The sequence below is a fragment of the Lytechinus variegatus genome, chromosome 3 (genome assembly GCF_018143015.1).
Source record: "Lytechinus variegatus isolate NC3 chromosome 3, Lvar_3.0, whole genome shotgun sequence".
Classification (NCBI taxonomy): domain Eukaryota; kingdom Metazoa; phylum Echinodermata; class Echinoidea; order Temnopleuroida; family Toxopneustidae; genus Lytechinus; species Lytechinus variegatus.
Genome location: NC_054742.1, coordinates 971,865 through 996,211, shown reverse-complemented (window position 1 = coordinate 996,211; position 24,347 = coordinate 971,865). Strand labels below are relative to the sequence as shown.

Below are 24,347 nucleotides of genomic sequence, written 5' to 3'. Positions count from 1 at the left end.
GTTCGTACATTTACGAATAGTTGCATTTATTTTCGATTACTTGCGTTCGTCAGCAACCTCGGCGACTCCCTGCGAAATTTTGGATATTTCAAAATTTCGCAGGCTTGGCGCCGTAAGTCTGAGTCCCACTACGGATCAGTTAAGAATATAAACGTCTATACTTACTAGACTGCGGATAGCTGCGTCCATGTCGCGTCCACTAATCCGTATATATCCGCGGCAGACGTAACTCAGCGTAATTGACTGCGTGACTGTGGCTTCAAGCAAATTCGATAAAATAAATGCTCCTTTGCCATTACATCATCATATACAATATGATCTGGTAATTTTTACTTTATACTCATTTAGATTGCTATTAGCACTTTTGTGGGACACGCTGTAAGCCTTTTGTTCTCGATTCTCATTTATTTTGAAATAAGGTCTGACACAATAAAATGATACAAACCGTTATGTGAAAATAAAAATATGAAATAACGAGAGATGCAAGGCGACTTGACGTAGCTGAAAAAAAAATCATAATTCAGTTCCTAGAAGCCGAGAGCTTAGAATAAAGTCATAGAGATGACTGTAACACGTATAAAATAAACCAGAGGTATTTCCATCTACACCCAGTCCGATCACCTTGCATCTCCCCCTCCCCTCTCTCTTATATGCACATACGAGGAAGATTAGTTACAGCAAATGAGAAGTAACAACAAATATTAATAATAAAACTAATTTAAACTAATTATGCTGAAATGCATAATCAGAAAACTTCAATTTTTGATAAAGTCTAAGTCATTGTTATTCTGTTTTTGTATAAAGGTTGAGTGAAAGATTGTTTGTGAACATGAACGAGGTAGCCATCTAACCTTAAGAAATGTTTTCGGTTAAAGATCTTTGTAATGACCTCAAACACCTGATGAATGCATGAATGAGGAATGTTTTCATTCAAGACAGTATACGAATCATATTAGCTACTTCTGCGTTAATAAGTGTGAAACGAATAGAGATCTCCGAGGACGCGCGATTCAAGCTTGAAACTTGCACAACAGGATTCTCTTCAGTATTGTACGTATAAGTCTCGTATTGTTGGAAGTGATCACTCGATTGCTTGATGAGTGACATCGTTGGGTGTAAATGTCCGCCAGTACAATCCTGAACGGTCGACGAAATTGCGATGGTCGTACCAAGATAACTAAAAACTCATCAGATCATCACATTTAGCTACATTTTATTATAATTATGAGAGGGGAGAAATCAATTAATAAAGAAATTGTTGGTCAAATTTAATTTTCATTGATGGCTTGATACTATTTTCGAAAGCTATTGACATAAAAACAACAACAAAAAATGATTCTGTTTGTAATTTTATGCGCCACTGGTCTTTTATCTTTGGGACAAGCTATCAATCTCGACGTACATGCTCTTTATGGTGTCATTCCTCAAATGAGTGCCTCAAACATCGCTCCTGCAGTAGAACTCGCCATCGAAGAGATCAATCGTCGTGTCGATGATCACGAATACAATAACTTTTCAATAACTGTTCATCCTTACGTCAGTCGTTGCTTTGTGAGTTTGACAGCCAGCGCCATTGCCGCGGAACAGTACTACAACGGCGATGGTCGAGTGGCAGCGTTTCTTGGACCCTCTTGTAGCGGTCTAATGAGAGGTGTTGCTGAATTGAGTGCAATATGGGGCGTCCCAGTACTCTCTGGACTAACTACATCCTTAGAAACATCGGAGAAGCGATTTTACAAAACATTGACGAGATCCACTCTTATATTAGCTGCAGGATACGGCTATGCTGTTGAGACTTTGGTCAATCAATTCAATTGGGGAACAGCGGCATGGTTATGGATAGGAAGAGGATATCAGGTGGTTCACGTTTCAGCTGGTAAACGTCGTTTCGATGAAATAGGCGTAACATATAAAGAAATCCTTACATTGGACTATGCAAGCACAGAACTAGCATTGGAAGATACTATTTCATCCGCGAGAGGTAGGTCAACATGTCTATTCAACTTTCAAAATTAATATTGAACGAATTTGTCGAATATTTATATCATTTTCTTCTCTACAGTACTGTCAAACCTTGTTCGCGAAAACTGCCTGAAATAAAGGACTTTGATGTGGCCCTATTCATGACATTGAGGTTGATACCGAGTTAAAAAAATTCGTTACAACTAGTTCCACGTGATTGAATTTTTTTTTTAACGATAACTCCTCATGGTCTGATCCGCGTAGGCATAAATCGATGGAATATAAAGCTTCATTACATTGAGAAAAATGCTAATCAATAAACTGAACAAAACAGTTATCATATTCAAGATGTAGACATTATTTATCTGCTTTAAAGTTGCGGCGATCTATCGATTTATTTGCGGCAAGCAAGGCTTTCTAAATGTTTTGGAATAACAAAAAAGAACTAGGTAAAGAACATCTTAAAATCAAACGATTAAAATTGGAATAGAGAGAGATGGAGAGAGAGAGAGAGAGGGGGGGGGGGGTGGAGGGGGCTATAAAAATCTTGAAATAATCGCAGGAAGAAAACAGAGGTGCAACGGGGATTCACATTCGTGCCCCTCATTTTTATTGTGATAGTTAATGATCTTTTACAGGAAATATCTGAATGTCAACTTATAAAGTTTCCCTCGTTTTGTAAGATTTCAGTCTATTCACTAACACTTGAAATCGAGGTGCCCGTTTTCGTCTATTCATTCACACAGAACTACCCGCTTTAGTCTATTCACTCACATAGAACCCGTTTTAGTCTATTCACTCACATAGAACTCGTGGTACCCGTTTTAGTCTTTTCACTCACATAAAGCTTGAGGTACCCGTTTTAGTCTATTCACTCACACAGAACTCGAGGTACCCGTTTTAGTCTATTCACTCACACAAAACTCGAGGTACCCGTTTTAGTCTATTCACTCACACAGAACTCGAGGTACCCGTTTTAGTCTATTCACTCACACAGAACTCGAGGTACCCGTTTTAGTCTATTCACTCACACAGAACTCGAGGTACCCGTTTTAGTCTATTCACTCACACAAAAGTCGAGGTACCCGTTTTAGTCTATTCACTCACACAGCACTCGAGGTATAATAGTCTATTCACACAAAACTTGAGGTACCCGTTTTAGTCTATTCACTCACACAGAACTCGAGGTATAATAGTCTATTCACTCACACAAAACTCGAGGTACCCATTTTAGTCTATTCACTCACACAGAACTCGAGGTACCCGTTTTAGTCTATTCACTCACACAGAACTCGAGGTACCCGTTTTAGTCTATTCACTCACACAAAACTCGAGGTACCCGTTTTAGTCTATTCACTCACACAAAAGTCGAGGTACCCGTTTTAGTCTATTCACTCACACAGCACTCGAGGTATAATAGTCTATTCACACAAAACTTGAGGTACCCGTTTTAGTCTATTCACTCACACAAAAGTCGAGGTACCCGTTTTAGTCTATTCACTAACACAGCACTCGAGGTATAATAGTCTATTCACTCACACAAAACTCGAGGTACCCGTTTTAGTCTATTCACTCACACAGAACTCGAGGTATAATAGTCTATTCACTCACACAAAACTCGAGGTACCCGTTTTAGTCTATTCACTCACACAGAACTCGAGGTACCCGTTTTAGTCTATTCACTCACACAGAACTCGAGGTACCCGTTTTAGTCTATTCACTCACACAGAAATCGTGGTACCCGTTTTAGTCCATTCACTCACACAAAAGTCGAGGTACCCGTTTTAGTCTATTCACTAACACAAAAGTCGAGGTACCCGTTTTAGTCTATTCACTCACACAGCACTCGAGGTATAATAGTCTATTCACACAAAACTTGAGGTACCCGTTTTAGTCTATTCACTAACACAAAATTCGAGGTACCCGTTTTAGTCTATTCACTCACACAGCACTCGAGGTATAATAGTCTATTCACTCACAACAAAACTCGAGGTACCCGTTTTAGTCTATTCACTCACACAGAACTCGAGGTATAATAGTCTATTCACTCACACAAAACTCGAGGTACCCGTTTTAGTCTATTCACTCACACAGAACTCGAGGTACCCGTTTTAGTCTATTCACTCACACAGAACTCGAGGTACCCGTTTTAGTCTATTCACTCACACAGAAATCGTGGTACCCGTTTTAGTCCATTCACTCACACAAAAGTCGAGGTACCCGTTTTAGTCTATTCACTAACACAAAAGTCGAGGTACCCGTTTTAGTCTATTCACTCACACAGCACTCGAGGTATAATAGTCTATTCACACAAAACTTGAGGTACCCGTTTTAGTCTATTCACTAACACAAAATTCGAGGTACCCGTTTTAGTCTATTCACTCACACAGCACTCGAGGTATAATAGTCTATTCACTCACACAAAACTCGAGGTACCCGTTTTAGTCTATTCACTCACACAGAACTCGAGGTATAATAGTCTATTCACTCACACAAAACTCGAGGTACCCGTTTTAGTCTATTCACTCACACAGAACTCGAGGTACCCGTTTTAGTCTTTTCACTCACACAGAACTTGAGGTACCCGTTTTAGTCTATTCACTCACACAGAAATCGTGGTACCCGTTTTAGTCTATTCACTCACACAGAACTCGAGGTACCCGTTTTAGTCTATTCACTCACACAGAAATCGTGGTACCCGTTTTAGTCTATTCACTAACACAGAACTCGAGGTACCCGTTTTAGTCTATTCACCAACACAGAACTCGAGGTACCTGTTTTCGTCAAAAGTGTCATGTACCCTAACCCAATTCTAAAAACATCTCATTCTTTTCATTTATTGATTTATTCAAGTCCATTAAAATACATAGAGCATATACGAACAAATAAAAAAAAACACAAAAAGAAAAAAAAAGGTACGTAGGAAGACGCAAGTAAGAAAAAAAAGCTGTAGGATTGTACATGCTATTAAGTACATGCATAAAAATGAACGTGAAATGGGAAGCTGCAAAAGAACAAAGCAAAGGTTCTGTCGAGGCAGTCCCTATGGACAGTAGAATATTCAAGACTTGTACTGATAAAAATCAACATAATAACAAGGAAATATGATAGGATAAATTAAATAAAGATGTTGAATTGTTGAAAAGAAAGTTTTTCAGCTTCGATTTAAAGGAGTTTGAAAATAAAATCTGTTTGATGTTACGGGGAGAGAATATTTGAATTTAAAAGAAACGGAGAATGCTGTATTTTTACATTCTTCAACGTACTAATTTTCAGGATTTCTAGTGTAATAACTGCATTAATATTTTACCTTTGATAATAGGGGCAAAATTATACGGCACTTTATTTCGTTACGTTTAAAAATCATTAATGAGATACATCATTGATTTATAGGAAATTTAAAAAAAAGAAATCATGGATCTGCTCCAGATTTCTGGGAAGGTGATGACTTTGGGTTGTCTAAAACGCATCTAGCCAATAAGCTACTTATAAAGGTTCATGGAATCAGAGTATATCATGATTCGTATTCCGAGTAATACACTTCCATTAACAGCTAGAACTCCGTTGCTTCTTACGAAAAAGTGATGAGTCTTTCACTTCTTTACAAATTCCCTTTAGGTGGAAATTGACAAGCTCTAATCCCATAAAGCAATATTCTGACTACTTTAAGCCCCTTTCACAATTGACGTACGACCATTTGCGACCTTTTGGTCGTGCGACAGGCTGCAACAGGCATCAATCGCCAGTCATCTCATAAGATTGCACAGTTGCAACAGTTGCAACAGCTGTCGTACAACAAAAACAACCAGTAAAACCCGTTACACGAGTAAGTCGCTTATGATCCTATTGTGCTCGTGCGATCACATGCGAGTTTTGCACGAGGGATTGCGAGGGGAACGGTAGCATAGATGCGAATGAAACGGTAGTGCAATGTTGTAAGCCGTTGCGATCGTTCTTGCATCAGTCTTATGGCCCATATATTATCGCACCCAGTCACAAGACAGGTCTCTGTACATGTAGATCGCTAGCTCATGTGCAAGTGATGTACGACCTCAAGTCGAGTAAACTTAGTTGTGCCACCTCTCGCACCAAGTCGTGCAACGTTGCACAACACTCGCACGATGATCGCACGACCGATGGTAAGACCACGGATACGACCTGATGCGAGTGAATCGATCGTATTTGATCGCGTTCGGATTTTGAACATGTTCAAAGTTCAGATGTGACAGTCACGACCACCTCGAGTTTGTGCGACCGTCCAACGACTGCGAGTGCTCGCAAGACATCTAGAGATTAATCGTGCAAGAACAAGAAAAACACTGTTGCAGCCGGTCGTAAACTGGTCGGAAGTCAATTGTGAAAGGGGCTGAACGGTCGCATACATACGAAAGCAACGGTAGTGGAATGTTGTAAGCCGTAATTTCTATCGGTCTTGCAACAGTCCTATATTATCGCACCCAGTCGCAAGACTGGTCTCTGTAGGTCTCTAGCACATGTGCAAGTGTTGTACGACCTCCAGTCGACTATGCGACTATACGTAATTGTGCCACCTCTCGCACCAAGTCGTACAACGTTGAACAACGCTCACACGATGATCTCCCCACCGATGGTACGACCTGATGCGAGTAAATCAATCGTATTTGATCGCGTTTGGATTTCGAACATGTTCAAATTCAGATGCGACCAATCACGACCACCACCGACCACCTCAAATTCGTGCATTCGTCTGCAACGACTGCGAGAGTTCGCAAGACACCAAGAGATCGATCGTGCAACAACAAGAAAAAACTGTTGCAGGCGGTCGTAAACAGGTCGTACGTCAATTGTGAAAGGGGCTTTAGAGTACTAGAAAATCGCGATTTTAAATCCCCGTGGACTTCTTTTTCTTGACCGTATACATGGTGCAATGGTTGATCGTATAGTCTGGACAAATACATTTATTCGTTGACACTCGCTCTCCAAGGAGAATGCTTTGTCATATCATTAATCACTTTCGAACAATACGTTACTATATACATAAACAAGATATTTTTGCCGTTGTCTCGTATTCTGAAACTTGTCTTTAGAGTATGGAATAGTGGAGTCATGATTCAATCACAAAGGGTCGTTTGGCATATAATTGCTGTTCTTTCTGTAGCTCATGGAAGGGTCGAACATGCATGATTTAGAAACTAATTCGGATATATTTGTACATTATATTTCTATGATTCCTTGAAAGAGTTGAAATCAGTATTACCAAAACATTAAGAAAATGGACCTGCTCTTTATTTATATAGTTTTTGCGAATACATATCTCCTTAAATTTGTTCTAACGATTGAAGTTAATGTCCGTGCAATTTATGGCGTCATTTCTCAAATGAGTGCCTCCAACATTGGACCTGCGGTTGAATTCGCTATCGAAGAGATCAATCGCCGTGTCGATGATCACGAATATAGCAATTTTTCGATAAAAACCTACCCTCACACAACCCCATGTCACTCCGCTCGAATAGCCGAAGCGATCGCAGCCGATGCTTTCTACAATTTCACTGGCGGCCGATTTTCAGCATTTCTTGGACCCTCTTGTAGCGTTGCAGTGTGTTGCAGAACTAAGTGCAGTATGGGCCATACCTGTAATGTCAGGTCTGGCCACTTCAGTATCAGTGTCGGAGAAGCGATTCTTCAGGACGTTAACCAGATCTACAATGTTCCTTGGCGATGGATACGGGCTTGCTGTTCAGTCACTAGCTAATCAGTTCAAGTGGAGAACAGCGGCATGGTTATGGTTAGGAACAGGGTACCAGAGGGTTCATGTTTCAGCTGTTAAAAAATACTTTGATGTCATTGGAATTACATACCAAGAAATTCTCATTCAGAACTTTGAAAGCACCATACACGCATTGGCAAACACCCTTTCATCCGCAAAAGGTGAGTTTGAAAATCATATAGCCTTGGTTTGGTTTTATTTACCGTATAAAGAATCACAATAAAATACATTGCACAAGATACAAGATAAATATAAATATATAAACATGCACATAAAAATATACGGATGGATCACTCTATTAAGAGCCATTGATATAATGACTCTGTTCTTCCTAGAGGTCCAGTAAAAGTAACATGAGAAATAATATGATATAAACATATATATATGTATATAATGATACGATAATGATAATGTTACATACATGCCATGTATTTAAAATATTATCAATTAAAAACAAAATAATGATCAATAATTACACACAATTACACAACAGTCCTAAACATTCCCTATTCCTAAGGACCCCACCCCGGTCAAACTAAAGTTTAGAGATCAAAGGTTTCTATCCACTTATCAAGGTCAGTTTTAAATAAAGTGAGTGTGTTGGGTCTGCGAAGATTAAGTGGGAGTTCATTATATATTTTCGATCCACGATAAGAAAATATCCACTTACAATAATTAGTCTTTGGTTTAATACAAGATTTCAAACATTTCTTAGGGCATAAATACCCTCTTTGTGAACGAGATTATTTTGTAAATATTTCGGAGATAAATCGTGAAAAATCTTAGACAACATTATATACATGTGTTTTGGGGGTTTCTCAATTTAAAAGTTCGTGAATTTGGAATATAGATGTGTGAGTGTAGGGACTTAATTATTTCGAGAATAATGCGCCAAGCCCTATTTTGGAGTTTTTAACATAATTATAATCTCTCAAAATTTGTGGTAATATTAATAGATAGGACAGTAGAATAGTAGAAGTGTCTCGAATACTCAGTCACTGGCATACTTGCGATGGTTCATTGGGGCTCATGCACCCTCAAAACAATATAAAAGTGGTATTTTGACACAACATTATCCTTCCTTTAATATTTCCAACTTGATTATTTCATCATTTACTTATAATTTCAAAGTGATTTTCCTTTAAAATTGTTTCTATACACGTCAAATTTAAGAATTTATAGAGATTTTGGGGTCTGGTGTAGATCGTCCCATGCTCCAAAGATTGATCAAGCCATGAGTGCTTCTTGCGGATCAATTAATGGCTGTCTGTGACCAACAAGAGTAGATGATCTTTACCGACTGATTGGTATTGCCCCTCCACACATCAGAAGAGAGGTGTCAACTGAAGTGGAAAGAGCCAAGTAAGAAGATAACCCCTTTATCCACTCTTTAACAGTTTTGAACCTGCCCAAAAAGGAAACTCAAACCAATAGAGACCACTCTTGCCACTGGGTGCGATAATATATGCCACAAGACTGTTGCAAGACCGATCACAACACGGCTTAAAACATTACACCACCGTTGCATTCGCACGTATACGAGCGTTCCTCGGTATTAAAAAATAGGAGTTAAGAATAAATAAATGAGAGGGCAGAAAATATAAGATTTGAGTCGTGACAATGCGTGACACAAAATCGTGCAAGTGTCAGGCTGGCATTACGTCGACTCTCGCGACTATGCAATCAGTCGTGCAACTATTGAGACTGATATGAAACCACTCGTGATCCCTCCTGCAACACTCACATATAGCACGACCACTCGAGCACAATACGAGCATATGCGACTCAGCCTGGGTTGACACTTGCACGATTTTGTGTCACGCATTGGCACGACTCAAGTCGTGCCAGTGCGCAAACTAGTCGTGAACTGGCGTGAAGTGTGCGTAAACACGTCGTGACTGCGTGCCATGTCGGGGCGAGAATTTTGAAATGTTCAAAATTTTGGTCACGACAAAATTTAGCGACCGGGTCGTGAACTATGCGCAAACTGTTCGTGAACTCATCGTGAACTCGTCGGGACGATGCGGGAGGATGCGTGCCAGTCACGACTGTCACGAATAGTTCATGAACAGCTCACGTCGTGTTCACGAATAGTTCAGCACGACACCATCCGAATTGCGCAAATTCGTCGTGCCAATGCGGGAAGTGTGTAAACTATGCGTGAACTCGTCGCGAACTATGCGTGAACAAGTCGTAAACATTGCGGGAGCCTCCCAGTTCGTGCCCCCAAAATGACACGACTTGCCACGACAAAATCGTGGCCAAAAGTCGTGCAAGTTTCAGCCTGGCTATACTCGTACACGGAGTTTACTGGTTGCTTTTGTTGTACGACAGCTGTTGCATCTGTGAAAGCCTCTGTGCGATCGTATGAGATTAGAGAGAAATGCCAGTAGTTGCAGTAAACACTGATTTCATGAGAAAGTCTGTAAATCCAGGCTTAATTGTCAGTATATCATCGAGGATCTAGATCTGGTACAATTACATAAAACTTTGTGAAATCTTGAAGTACGCTTAAAAATGTTCACAACCACTCAAGATCACCAACACAGATAAACGCACGTGGGACAGTATAATATTATTGCTTTGAATGTCGGCCCGACCCGAATCCTGTGCCTATTTGCTAATTTCTTAGCAATTACACAGTTTCTTCAAGAATCCTTTGGCACATATCTTTCATCAAACAGATACTTTGGTGGTCGTTTCATTGGATTCTGTAAGAACTCATTTTGATATCATTACCACAACTGGCATTTATCTTTATTAGTGATTAATGCCTGTTGTAGCATGTGGCGCGACCAAAGGTCGCGAATGGTCGTAGGTCAATTCTGAAAGGGACTTTAGTTGAGAATAATGGGAAAAATCCGAAATCAAAATGTAACCCGTATCCTTCATACAAAATAATATGATACCATTTTTTTTTCAATCAGTGACGTAAATTGAAAGTGACATTGTTGGATAAGACGCTCCATTTCTGAAACTTTGAGAGAGGGTGCAGCGTGTGATACCCCAAAATCAACATTTCTTTTTCACAGCTGCAGTTATACCTTGGTCACATTTGCTCTACAGCGGCCGTAGATACCTGAATTCTAGAGATTTCTGCGGCGGCCGCAGAAAATCTGCGGTGGCCGGAGGGTCGACCTACGGCGGATTCCTACTTTTTACAGGCCGTAGGGGTGGCCCTAGAATTTTAACGCGGAGTTATAACATTTTTTTCGTTTCTACGATCGACGTAGAAAATAGCCTAGCCGTAGGCATGGCGTAGAACGGTCTACGGCGGCCGTACGTCGAACGTACGGTGGCCGTGCGGCTGCCCTCGTGTTTTTCTTCCCTCCTTTCCCTTCTCCTTTTTGTGTTATCTGCTCGGGAGCCACCAGGCGCGCATTTATAATTTTGCACCTCGGGGGCCCGACCTATAATTTTGGCCCATATGCATGTGTACTTTTCGAGAAAAAAAATGACGACCCCTCCTCGTCAGGCAAACAGGTGCCTTAAATGCATATTGAATTATCTTATTTCATAATCACATGAAAAAAGGGCAACTGCAGACCAATTTTGTTATGATTACTTAATAAAAAGCAAACTATCCATGAATATAATACCACTTTTTTAAAGAACAAATGTGACCAGGAAGCACAGATATTGCACTTTCACCAGCGGCTAACTTGGGAAAAATATGACCTTATTATCATTATTATTGTTATTATTAGTATTATTATTATCATCATGGGGAATTTAAACTTATCCATACTGTACACTGTTATTTTATATTGTTATTAAACTTCTTTTGTGATAAAAAAAATCATGGGGAATAAAATGCTGATTTTTGTTGTTGTTTCCTAGGGTGTAATTCTTACTTAAGACTAACGCGTTTATTAACATCTTAATTTTATTCATACAAACAAGTTAACATGGTTAAGGGAGATTTATTTCATAAGTCCAAAATAAATAAATAATGCGAACGCGAGTTTTGATAGCTTGTGTATAGACCAGAAAATAGAATATTCTGAGAAGTTTTGTAAGCATGAGCAGGCTGGGTATTCATCTATCTGTCAGGGCGAGCTGAAAATTGTTTATATTCCAAAATGACCCAAAGTTTGGAAATTCTAAGCATTATTGGTAATCATGAACATGATGGGCACTTTAAAATTATTTGACGCGAGCGCCAAGCACGAGCTGAACTACGTTGATATTCCGTTCCAAAACTAGACATTCTAAGGAATTTAGGTAATCATTAACAGGATGTCCATCTAACTAATCATTCGATGCGAGCGCGAATCACCACAAAGGTCAAATTTGTCCCCCCCCCCCTTCTTAGGTCGAACATCAATTTGGTGCCCCCGCACTTTTATTACTCCCCTTTTTCTCCTTTTCCCTATATCTTGTTTCCTTCTCTCTTTCTTTTCTCCATTTCCTCTTTCTCTTCTTTCCCCCTCCTTTTTATCTCCCTTTTCTTTCCCTTTCTTCCCTCCCTCTTTTTGGCGCCCCCTTTTTGCCTACCCAGGGGCCCCGGACCCAGAAAAACCACCCCCTCCCTCCCGCCCAGAATACGTGCATGGGCATGGTGTGAAACTTTAAAAACTTTCTGAAATGAAATGTCTAATGTAAAATATCATGATGAGTGTGACATGCAATTCATGGTATACTCACTGTATAGTCCCCCTGCAGCCGCCGTGAGGGCGCCTTGCGGCCACCTCGCGTCTGCCGTAGAATTTGTCAAAAACCTACGGCCAGCGCAGGGTCGCCCCAGGGCGACCGTACGTCATGATTTCAAGGACATATATACGTCAGCCGCAGATTTTTTCTCCGTAAATTAAAAAATACGCCGTGCGGCGACCGTAACATATGTGACCGCTACAGTAAGTGGCCGTGGAAATTCTGAGGCGACCGTAGAATTGCTACTCGCCGTAGAAATTTTAGAATCTACAGCGGCCGTAGCAAATGTTACCAAGGTGTTACTGTTCTTAAATCTGGTGGGTGTTTCATAAAGCTGTTCGTAAGATACGAATGACTTTACGCACGACTGGTGATCCTTTCTTTACTATGCGATATCTCTATGTAATTGATTTATGACCTAAGAACATGTTCCAGTCATGCGTTAAGTCGTTCGTAACTTTACGAACAGCTTTATGAAACACCTACCTGAAAATGTCATTTTTTTTTAGTAAGGTGTGATTTCGTATTCTTAAATGTTTTGAACAACTGGAGAAATTGTACTTACAAATAATGAACGACAAAACAAATCACCCTAACGTTCGTTCCATTATCAATCAAATTTGATGGTATTTCTGTGGAATTGATAAACATTACTTTAAGATAAAAAAAACAACGCACGAATAAAATGAAAAAGGATGGAAAATTCAGACACACACAAAATCATGCTCAGCCCTTAATCCTCTTAAGACTGAGCATGCTAAGATAGATCTTTATTTAAATTTAAGGTCCTCTTCTTTCTTTTGTGTTTCCGAATACTCCCTCTTTAACAATGAACGGCAAGAACAAAAGAAATGAACTTATATAAAAAAGCTTTACATGTAAATTTTCTTTTTAGAAATGTATATTTATCAAAGATTCGAGAGAAATGCTATTGTGCATGGACGAGAGAGAAAACGCTATTTTTGTGTGTTTTAATATGCGATAATAAATACTTGTACAAATGTCGCTGCTAACCTGAACAAAAATATTTCGGAAACAAAACGATAAAGAATGAATAAACTTTTTGCTACAGATATACATAGATTTATTTTCGTTTGTAACTGAGTTATTGTACATGTGGTTGTTTTTTTCTTATCTGGATTTACTATTTGATATATCCCGTGAAGGGAAATGCTGTTTTTCAAGAGGTCTGCTTTTTTGTAATTCCTCATTGCTTTGTATTTCATGAAATCATTGGCGGCGGAGCAGAAGAGTATCTTTTGTGTTTGGGGGGGGGGCGGCTACTGTTGCGCCCCCCAACACAAAAAGATAATCCTCTGCTCCGCCGCCTATGCATGAAATAAATTAATAAATTAATTTAATTGGTAAAGACAAAGTGATGTCATACCATATTCCATGTATCAACGATATACTCAGATTCTCGTTTTACAGGGTTCTGGTATTGAAAGTGTTAAGTATTCGTGTGTTTTCTTTTGCACAAGAAAAAAAGTCGTGTAATTTGTCTTCATTTCCGTCTTAATGAAGTCTGCTCTACAAAGTAATTGGTTTTCAAACAGAATGGAGTAGTTGTTGACATTTGTGGAAAGGAGAGCCAAACACTACTTGATTCTCGAGATGGATTGGCTAGGCAGTTGATACAGAACATAATGTCTGCTGTGAAAGAAAATAGAGTAAGCGAAAACGACGCAAATTTGTATAAAGTTTGAAAATAACTGTAGTTGTTTATTGGGGGGAACGGAAGCATCACACATTGTTTATGTAAAAAAATGTTGGTAGGATAATAAAAAGTTATCTATTGTTGAGTCATCGATTTTTTTTTATTTGAAAGCAGCAATGTATTAACTTATAAAAAATTCATTTGAAGCAGAAAATAACAAAATTGTTTCTTACAGCACTTTAATTTTCGTCATGTACACGATACATCAATCAATAGAAAGGTCATTATCACTGGTTTTACAGATTTTTCAGGGAATTTGATGGGCGTATTTTGCCACCAAACCATTCTTTTTTAGATTCTTAATTTCGTTTTTCAGAATCATTTGCATCTAACTCCCGTACATCATATCAACCCCTTCGTGTTTGTCCTTTTCCTACGGAATCGTCTTAGTTTACTTGTCAGCAAATTTTATTTGAATTGGCCCGCCTCCAATATATTTGCCACTTTGAGTCGTCAATTACCATTTCCATATTGTATTGCCACGGATAGATACTTCATGCAAGCTATATAGGTAAAATTTTGTCTCCTCTTTATTGAAATCATAATTGGTATAGTGTCGAAAATCTGTCAATCTGACGGTCAATCAGATCAGGGTCGCCCTAGCCACTAACCCTTCTCTGTGGTCTAGTGGTTAAGTCACCGGAGACACTTTTTCGGCATCACCAATTTTCCAAAAGGGTAGATAGCTCTGGGGAACCTTGATTTAAGCTACGCCTACCACTGTTCTCTTCTCTTCATCCATTTCTTTCACAATAAATTAAGGGTTTTATGTTAGGGTTAGGATTAGGGTACGTTATAGTGTTAAGCCCAGGTTTGTTGTAGGTCATTCGATTAGTGTGTAGTTATAGAGAGGAACAGTTTTCGCCGGAGCAAATGTCATTGAACCAGTTGGTAATAAAATATATAGCTCCTGCAGCATCGGATTACTTAGCTCAATGTTAAAAACAAACATGTCTCACGGGCAACTAATTGATAAAATTAGCAAAATATCATATTATAGAGAACACCATGTTGAGTTGAAAAACAACTAGATTGATTTTCGATTGCACGCAATCAAACTGTTTGCCTCCGTCACTGCCAGACAAAATATATGTCACATAAATTTTAAAATTCACCAATAATTGCTCCTTTGACCTTAATAATCCCCAAATCAATTCAGATCACCATAACTCCCATACGTATATATAAGCCAAATCTGATATTGATCCCCAAGCGATTATTCTTTTATATCGAGAACGAAAATTTTGAAGTATTATAATGACTTTGACCTTTGACCTTATGATATCCAAATCTAGTCAGATTACTGTTCCTGAAATAATGCATACATGAAACAAGATATGATATGAACTCTCTAAACTAATCCTTATTAATTAAAAAAAAACGGTATCAGACAGTACAAATTATTCCCTAAAAGCCAAGGTTGAATGATGAGCCTCAATATCACACTATTTTTGTGAATTAGTAATTAGAACACAATGAAAAGTAATGGACAGCAAAAAAGCAAAGGAAAGCATAACTTGCGTACAGATGGGGGGGGGCTTGGAGGCATGGACCCCTAAATATATCTCGGTCAGAAAAAAACGAAAAGGGGGGGGGGGAATATTTCATTATTTCTTTTAATTATAGACTTTATGGCAAATTCTATAAAGATATATCGTAGTGAAAGGGTCACATTTTTTCAATCTCTTGTTCGCCCATCAGCTCCATCTTGAATCGCTTGTATTACATACTTAACTTGCGCATGTCTAGACTCACATGAATACACAAATTCTCTACTAAGTTAACCCGATCCCCTTTCTTTCGCAAACACGACTTTACTCACATTATTGGATTGAGATAAATTGGACATGATTGGATCGTTCCAATATGTCAACCTGGGGAGTACGTCTCGTAAACGATGGTTTTTAAGTTTGGGTATTAAAAGCACGAAAATGATCCGCACATATTAAAGCAGCCAAGCTCAAATGGCAGAACAACGTATCATTTCTTCTCCTTTGCCTGCAAAGAAATCTTTGGCAATCTAAATTTCAGTTTTCTGTCTATGTCTCCATGGTCCAACACTTGTAAAGTTTGAACGATTATTCATTTGTTGATTAATATCAACTTTGAAAATTATGAGGAAAGTGCAAACCATCATTCCTATTTTTTCTCCGGCATATCTAGCAGTCGCACTTTTTCTAGTCGTAATGACTGCAAAAATTTCGCCATGTACGCCTACTGATTTATATCTATTGATATTTCATGGGAACAGTTCGAGATTGGGCTATCGGTATAATGGCCCTGCTATAGATATAGCCGTTGAAGAAATTCGTCGCAGAGTTAGAGTGGGTGAATATAGTAACTTTTCCTTTAGTTTGGAACATGTAACCATCATGTGTTTCCGAGGTGAGCGTAAAGCTGCCGCCATTGTCGCAAAAACTTACTTCAATCGTCCTCTGGCGGCAATAATGGGTCCACCATGCAGTGGGAATATGTTATGTGTGGCCGAGTTGGGTGCCGTTTGGGACATTCCAGTTTTCTCAGGTCTTGCGACCAGTCGACTCCTTGAAAACGATGACATCTATAGCACCTTGACCCGAACCACCCATGTAATTGCCAGTGGATACGCCTATTCGAGTGTGGAGCTCTTGCGTTATTTTGGATGGGGTGTGATATCAGCGATGTGGGATGGTGGTTTTAACTATTGGTCACTCATTGAAGGAGCAGTAAAGGAGGAACTATTGAAATTAAAGATTAACAGTCACGATATCTCAGTTAGGTCGTTCCCTGATAAAAACTTGGCCCTTCTCCACGCCGTTGAAGAAGCTAGAAGTAATTTGTTTTCATTTTTTACACTATATCTTCAGCAATTAGCTATCATCGTCTACACTATCTCCAATTTTTATTCTCTCTCTGTTATTAGTATCATCACATTAAAGAGATCTCGTTTCACTTGTCCACATTACTCCTTCAGTTTCATCATTCGCATACTACACATCATGCACTCTTTGAAATTGAAGCAATGGAAACTGCTATAAGTGTTGTCATTTTTCTTCATTTTAATATATTCTCGATTTGGTCTGTTTGTCTCTTTATATTCTCTTAAAATAATCTATCACCTTTACGAGAAAAAAACCCGCACTAAAGTCGACCTAATTTCTCATATTAACTATAATAACTTCCGTCTCTCTCTCTTTTCTACGCTGATGCAGTCATCTTCATGGCCGTGGATGGAGATACTTTACGAGAGATCATGCTCCATGCCTACGATTTAGATCTTATCAACGGAGACTACGCTTTCATTAACATCATCCCTTTTCGAGATGAACAGTTGTTCGGGAACGACTCATGGAAGCGTGTAAGTGTGGCATCTCTATCAATTCGTCCCTTAAAATCAATCTGAAACAGCCACTTTGAACAGTAAAAGCTCAAGTCATTTGACAGTCACTGATTCCTTACCAAAGAATGCAGCAATTTGATAATATGTTATTTTTCACTAAACAATAAATTACAATAGTTTTATGAAAATGAATTTGTATCAAGAGTACCAATATAACAAAGAGACCTATGAAAATGCAGTCCAAATGAACTTGTTTAAAGCCAATGCATCAGAATCGTAAAACAGGGGAGCATTTCATCAATATTTTCGTCCGACAGAACTGAAAACTTTCCTTGATTTTGATTGGCTAAGATGCACGGTTACTGTCTGATAAAACAGGACTTGTGGGATAAAACGTCCGACAAGTCCTTTCATGAAACGCTTCCCATAACACGTATTTTATCCCATCCGACCAAACTGCTGTCCAAGTAGGGTCGGGATTCGGAAGAATGCGCAATCGTATATAATACGAAAACATGAAGAGGGATTAAGCAAAATAGAGACATAAATTGATTAATGAATTAAATTGTTAATTTGAAAACTTGTTTGGTGAAGAAATTAAAAAACTTCACGAGTTTCCATGTCAAAAGAATAAACGCTGAAACATTTCGATACAGTATTTGTGATGAAAGCCTAAATCAGTAGTGGCCGCACAGAAACACTGTTAATGAAAGTGCTGTTGGCGCTAACAAGTCACTAACACCACGAGCAGAATGAACGCACAGATAGCGCCGTTAGGCACAGGTGTTGTTAGTGGCTTTGAGCCTTATAGTTAGACAAAATCTATGTAGACGGGTCAACATACGACCAAAAATACCCTTACCCGGAACAAATTGCATTAAATGATTTTTCAACGGCCTTTTGTACTATTTGACCTCAGAAATAACATACTAAAATCTACCAAAATCCACATCCAGGAGAGTGGTTATTTTCAAGATGGCGTCCAATATGGCCGCAATTCACTGAAAATGGATGACTCATTCCTATTTCGATTCATATTCCATGGTCTAGGAGGTAAAAAAAAATTGTCGATACAGGCTAGAGTTATTTATAAGCCCTCCATTGTACCTGACAAATCCAAGATGGCTCCCAAAATGGCTACCGTAGGCTGAAAATCCAAAATTTATCTAAGTGGCTTTAATTTGGTTTTTATTCAATGGTTTTAATGGTAAAGTAATACTTTAGAACAAGTTACAAGGACAGACAGTGGTTTGTGTGTCAAAAAAAAAAATCCAAGATGGTGTCCAAAATTCTAGATGGCTTCCAAAAATGGAGTTTGAAATGGCTGTTGACAACTAAAATGGACATGGATAACTAAATTAACAAGGACAGTCAGTAGTCCAGTATGTTAAAAAATCCAAGATGGCTTCCAAGTGTCTATACCATATGGTAAATGGGTCAAAATACATTTGGGCAAGTAACAAGGAAATTCAATGGTCTGGTATGTGCAAAAGTGCGCGATAAATTCAAAAAAATTATTCTGAAATGGCTGCTAATACTTCATTTTGGCCTGAGAGATGTGATTTTGGTGTCTAAACCACTGGTTTCAAGGGTCAATTGATACATTAGGGCAAATGACAAGGACAGTCAGAGGCCTGGTATTTCAAAAAAATCTATGTTGGCTTCCAAATATTGATTCTAAATTGACTGCGGTTACTTAAAGCGGACATTGTTTATTTCATATCGGCCTGGGAGATGCCATTTTGGTGTATAAACTACTGGTTTCAATGGTAAAAATAATACACTAAGACAAGTTTTAAGGACAGTCAGTGGTCTGATATGACCAAAAATCCAATATGGCTTCCAAGATTGATTCTAAAATGGCTGCTGATACAAAAAAGTGGCAAAGCTAATTTTATTGAGAAAAATTTGAGAAAATTTCGGTGTCTAAAATATTGTTTCAAGGGTAAAATGACATATTAGGACAAGTTACAATGACAGTCAGTGGTCTAGTATATCAAAAATTCCAAGATGGCTTCCAAAAAGAGTAAAAAATGTCTGATGTTACTTAGAAAAGGACATAGTTTATTTAATATCTGTCTGGGGAATATGAGTTTGGTGTCTAAACCATGGTTTAAAGGGTCAAGTAAAACAATAGGGTAAGTTACAAGACCAGTCAGTTGTCTGTATGTTAAAAACAAATCCAAGGTGACTTCAAAAAAATGGGGTGTAATCGACTTTTGTTACTTAAAAGTATACATAGTTTATTAGAAATACACATTGGAGGTATGATTTTGGTGTATACACTCGGGCTTAAAGGGTCAAGTAATATATTGGGTAAAGTTGACAGGACAGGCAGGTGTCGGGTATGTCAAAAAATCCAAGTTGGCTTTAAAAAGAAAAGGGTTCCAAAGTGACTGCTGTTACTTAAAAATTGACATAGTTCAAACAATATCCACCCGACGTGCGAAATAATCTTGGTGTGTACACTTAAATGCATGGGGATAAGTTATCACATTGTTTCATGAGTTGGAAGCAGCACCCATTTTGATTAAATTTTAGAATCCACCATGGATTTTTTTAGACAAAATGTATTATTTGATCATTCAAACTACAATTTAGACACAAACATTATACAGATAGATATTGTAGAACTCTGACCATTATTGAGTGATTATGAGTCGTTTTAAATGTTTTTTTGAAAACCCTCTTGGATTTTTAGGCAAACTGGACAACCATATATCAATGAAACCAGTCAAAACGTATTATATTAACCATGAAACCATGGTGTTGACATCGGAATCACATCTTGGACACACCAGAGCACTGGCTGTCCTTGCAACTTGTTCCGATTTACTACGTCACCATTAAAACCACTAAATAGAAACCAAATTAAAGCCACTTAAGTGGATTTTTTTTAATCCTACGGCAGCCATTTTGGGCGCCATATTGGATTTTCCTGGTACCCTGGAGTACTAATATTCACTCTACCTCGTATCAATAAATTCGTTTACCCACTGGACCATGGAATATGAACCTAAGTAGGATTATAGGGTGGATAATGAGTGAGTTATGTTTACTTTCAGTGAATGGCGGCCATCTTGAACGCCATCTTGAAAATTAATACTTTCCCGTATGCGGAATTTGGTAGATTTTAAAATATTACATTTAATTAATTCATTGTAAGCGCTTTGGGCCTAATGGGTAAAGCGCAGTACAAATCATAAGTATTAACAATAACAATAATAATAATGTTATTCCTGAGGCCAAATACTGCCAGAAACAGATGAAAGATCATTTGTTGCAACAGTTGTTCCGGGTCAAAACATGGTTTGACCCGTCTAATGACGTACTATGTATGTGTGGATTGATACAATGTAAAAGCCTTTATCCCATAGGCTCAATGTCTTATTCGCATTAAACCGGGGCTCGGATTTTCAACATTGATTCTTACTTTGTGATAACACTATACTGAATTCTGATTATTTCAACCATAGTAGGTCCATGTTTTAACCGTCTATGGAGGTGTATATATAAAAGTAGTATGTGGAGTATACAAACAATTTAACATTATTAACCAAAAAAAGAAGAAAGAAATGAACGAATTAAAAAATATATGATAGAGTTTTTCATTACTAAAAATGTTATTATACATTAATATGTACTTTAAGCGAGCTGATGATGTCATTTATCATTTCCCCACTTATCAATTTTAGTATTTATGAAAGTATGTTCATTTAAACTGATTTTTTTCCTTGCAGCGGAAAGTAAATATAACCATCGCTTAAGAAATCATCATGGCAATAAGGGGGGATGGTGGGGTGTTTTGTGAAGCTGTAAGTTCTGCATGTATTGCACAACGAGAATGGTGATCCTATGTATTTTCCAAATTTACATTTGTGTTGATTAAGTTCCAGAGAGAGGGTTACCAGGCATGGAACACCTACCAAGTTCACATCTTCCTTAGATCAATATATAACAAATTTGTGAGATTGTTCAGTTAGGAGTCGCAGGCCATGAAAAAAAACGTGACCGTTATCTTACGATATAAATCTTAAGGAAACACATGAATCTTATCTAATTTCATCATTAGGCTGAATATTCATATATATTGGATTATACTCTCAGTCTGTGATTTGTGTTTAATGAGATTTATCAACCTCATTTCAATAACAATCAATCTTTTATTAAACCCTATTAACCACTCTGTCACTTTTTCGTCCATCGGTATCTCTTTATCTTTCTGTTAATCCGCTCCTCACTACTAAAGTACTCTCTACTCTTATCTTCCTGTTCTTCTGGGATTTTTTTTTATTGGTCTTCTCTTTCCTCTTCCTATCTCTCTCACCCCTTAAATTCACTGTCATTCACACAACCTTCTTAATTCGTTATAATTGTTTTACTCTCGACACCCTCCCTTTCATTTTCTTTAAATTTATTTCGTTTCCTACTTTTCCTGGCTCTCTTTCTTTGATGGCTCTAGGGTGATGATCGCGATGCAGAGGCCAAGGTCGCTTATCAAGCTTTGATGACGATTCGTGTTTTTGAGCCTACGTCAGAAGCTTACCGAGAGTTCGAACAAAATGTCATTGAAAGGCAAAAAAGAGACTTTAATATTACTGATTCCGACTCTGGCTCGGTAAGTGAAGCTATTCACGAGGGTATTAAAAGTACAGTGGGTTTTTTCCCCAGTAGGACTACTAGTAGCACTGAAAGAAATATTTTGTCGAAAAGGCATACAAATTTATAAACAGCACAAATAGGAATTGCATCATAAGGGTATCAAAAGGGAATGACGATAATGATTGTTATGAAATTCTGATTCCCATGGAAATACAGGCTGACTAAAGATATGAACAAACTGTTTTAGCGTCTACTCTCTTTAAATAACAAGTACATCTATAGATTAAACATTTCCATGAACGTCATGTATACGAACATGTAAATTATGACGAAGTACACACACTTAACATGTTTGGCAACATACTGTCCGCTGTGTTTGGTAATGTATGTTGGTAATATATATATATATTTATTTATTCACGCATGAGTGAGTTAAAACAATTTGAAGAGGGGATACCAAAAAATCAATTGGCGGGCGGTATCTGGCTTTCAAAAAGAAAACCACATTTCTGAAAAGTTCAATATCTGCTCTTTATAATTTGATACCTCAATTACAGAAAATAGTCAGGAAATGACAAAGTTCTGGTTATTTGAAATAAGGCTTGAATTTCAATAATTTCATAAAATGAAGAGGTTTTACAGGCTATCGTTCAAACTCACTCGACACTCCGTTTTGTTCACGATAAGGCATTAAGTATTTTGTTAACCGTGCGATAGCTTCTGTGGGAAACAAGTGGAAACACGTTTCCTCAATGAAATTATGGAAATACAAACATTTTTTCGAGGGAACATAACCTTTTTTACTTCTTGACCATTTTCAAATAAAAGAGCAAATAGTAAACGTTATAAGCACATGATTTCTTTTTGTAATTCAGAAACCGCCTGCCAAATGACTTTTTGGTATCCTTTCTTCAATTTTTTTTTGCTCACTCATGCGTGAATGAGGGATAATCTAAGTAAAGTCAGATAAAATAGTAAAAAGTCACCGCACTTTGCTCATTTTCTGAAAATGTGAATGGAACATATCATCATATTTGAGGTTAAAATTAATTGAAAGAATACTACTATAACCATTTTGAAAGATTATAAATCTTTATTTTAGTAAATTAGTTTCAAATCGTCGCCAATCGTACGACTGCTATGACGTCATTATGATTAGGTATTAAATTCGCTTTTATTCTAAGAAGAATGATAACATAGTCACAGATTTGAACATAGGTATTCGTACGATGATGTCGAACATTACACAGTAAGATATCCAAAGTCTCAATATTAGCATCAAATTCTACAACATTTTATTCGCAGACCAATCGTAAGGTGCGCGGTCGCCTTAAGCTTTACATTGTTAGCTCATTCGTCTATTGTATATATGATTAAGTTATGATAAATCATCGCTAAATCTCTGTTTCGTTTTTTGTGGGATGCACTCTATATCATGGGCAATTATTATCCAATCGAGCAAATATATTACCCAATTATTAGTTTTATTACAATTTGGACAGATTTAAACCAATTTTTTAAATTGACAGTATGTTGCCCAGTGATGGTTAAAAATTGGGTCTTTTTGCCCAACCCTTTTAAGAGTGTAGTGTAAAATTCATAAAAAACGAGATCAATCATTTTGAGCAGCAGATCTTTTCCACAACTATATTTAAAATTTCAAAAGCGATCTTTTTATTGATTGTGCTAAAAAAATTGATTCACATTTGAATCTAACTAACCTTTTGACAAAATTGATTGCGACTCTATTCTACAACCGAGAGACTCTCAACTAATGAGAACACACTCCCAACAACCAATCTATTCCTGAAAGTTAAATAGAGAATGTTAATGATAAGAGTTATAAAAAACTTCATATTTTTTTTAAAGCGCACAAAAACACCAAGGAAGAAAACGACGTTGCTCAAAGATTCATGAAACAGGAAAAAATAAAATTTATATGTAAATCGTAATGACAACATTTCACTGTGTTTAAAAAGACATGGAAAAGTATTTTCAGATTTTCTTGTGTTTGTTTTAAATTCAAATACAGAATATCTTCTTGGCTTCTGCATTCTATGACGTAATGATATTATATTCATGGCAATTAATGAAACAATCGCTGAGGGAGGAGATGTATATGACGGTCATGCTGTTACCAAGAAAATGTGGAACAGGACATTCGACGGTCAGTTCTTACTTTTTTTGAATTGTGTGCTGGTGTGCGTGTGTCGAAAAGGATGTGCGTTTTAGTCTTGATATGATTGTATAATACAGCTTCTTATTAAAGTGCTTTCATAGATCGCAAAATTCATGCGTTGCCACTCTTTGATATATCGACGGCGTTTGCCATATCAATGTATTAATGA

At 37.8% G+C, this 24,347-nt stretch overlaps 1 protein-coding gene across 1 annotated transcript; it reads left to right on the top strand.

Moving 5' to 3' along the window:
• The first annotated feature begins 1,145 nt into the window (after nucleotides 1-1,145).
• LOC121411939 (atrial natriuretic peptide receptor 3-like) lies at nucleotides 1,146-24,187 on the top strand. The gene is made up of 4 exons (XM_041604851.1): nucleotides 1,146-1,981; nucleotides 17,270-17,415; nucleotides 21,860-22,015; nucleotides 24,032-24,187. Exons 1-4 carry the CDS (start codon nucleotides 1,333-1,335, stop codon nucleotides 24,185-24,187), a joined length of 1,107 nt encoding a protein of 368 aa, XP_041460785.1. The 5' UTR covers nucleotides 1,146-1,332.
• The last annotated feature ends 160 nt before the right edge of the window (nucleotides 24,188-24,347 follow it).

What these genes read in the sequence shown, in the direction of transcription:
- LOC121411939 (XM_041604851.1), top strand. Translation starts at nt 1,333, where the DNA reads ATGATTCTGTTTGTAATTTTATGCGCCACTGGTCTTTTATCTTTGGGA. An exon ending in GGAACGACTCATGGAAGCGT is followed by an intron (nt 17,416 to 21,859) that starts GTAAGTGTGGCA and finishes TGATGGCTCTAG; the next exon opens with GGTGATGATCGCGATGCAGA. An exon ending in CTGATTCCGACTCTGGCTCG is followed by an intron (nt 22,016 to 24,031) that starts GTAAGTGAAGCT and finishes ATTCAAATACAG; the next exon opens with AATATCTTCTTGGCTTCTGC.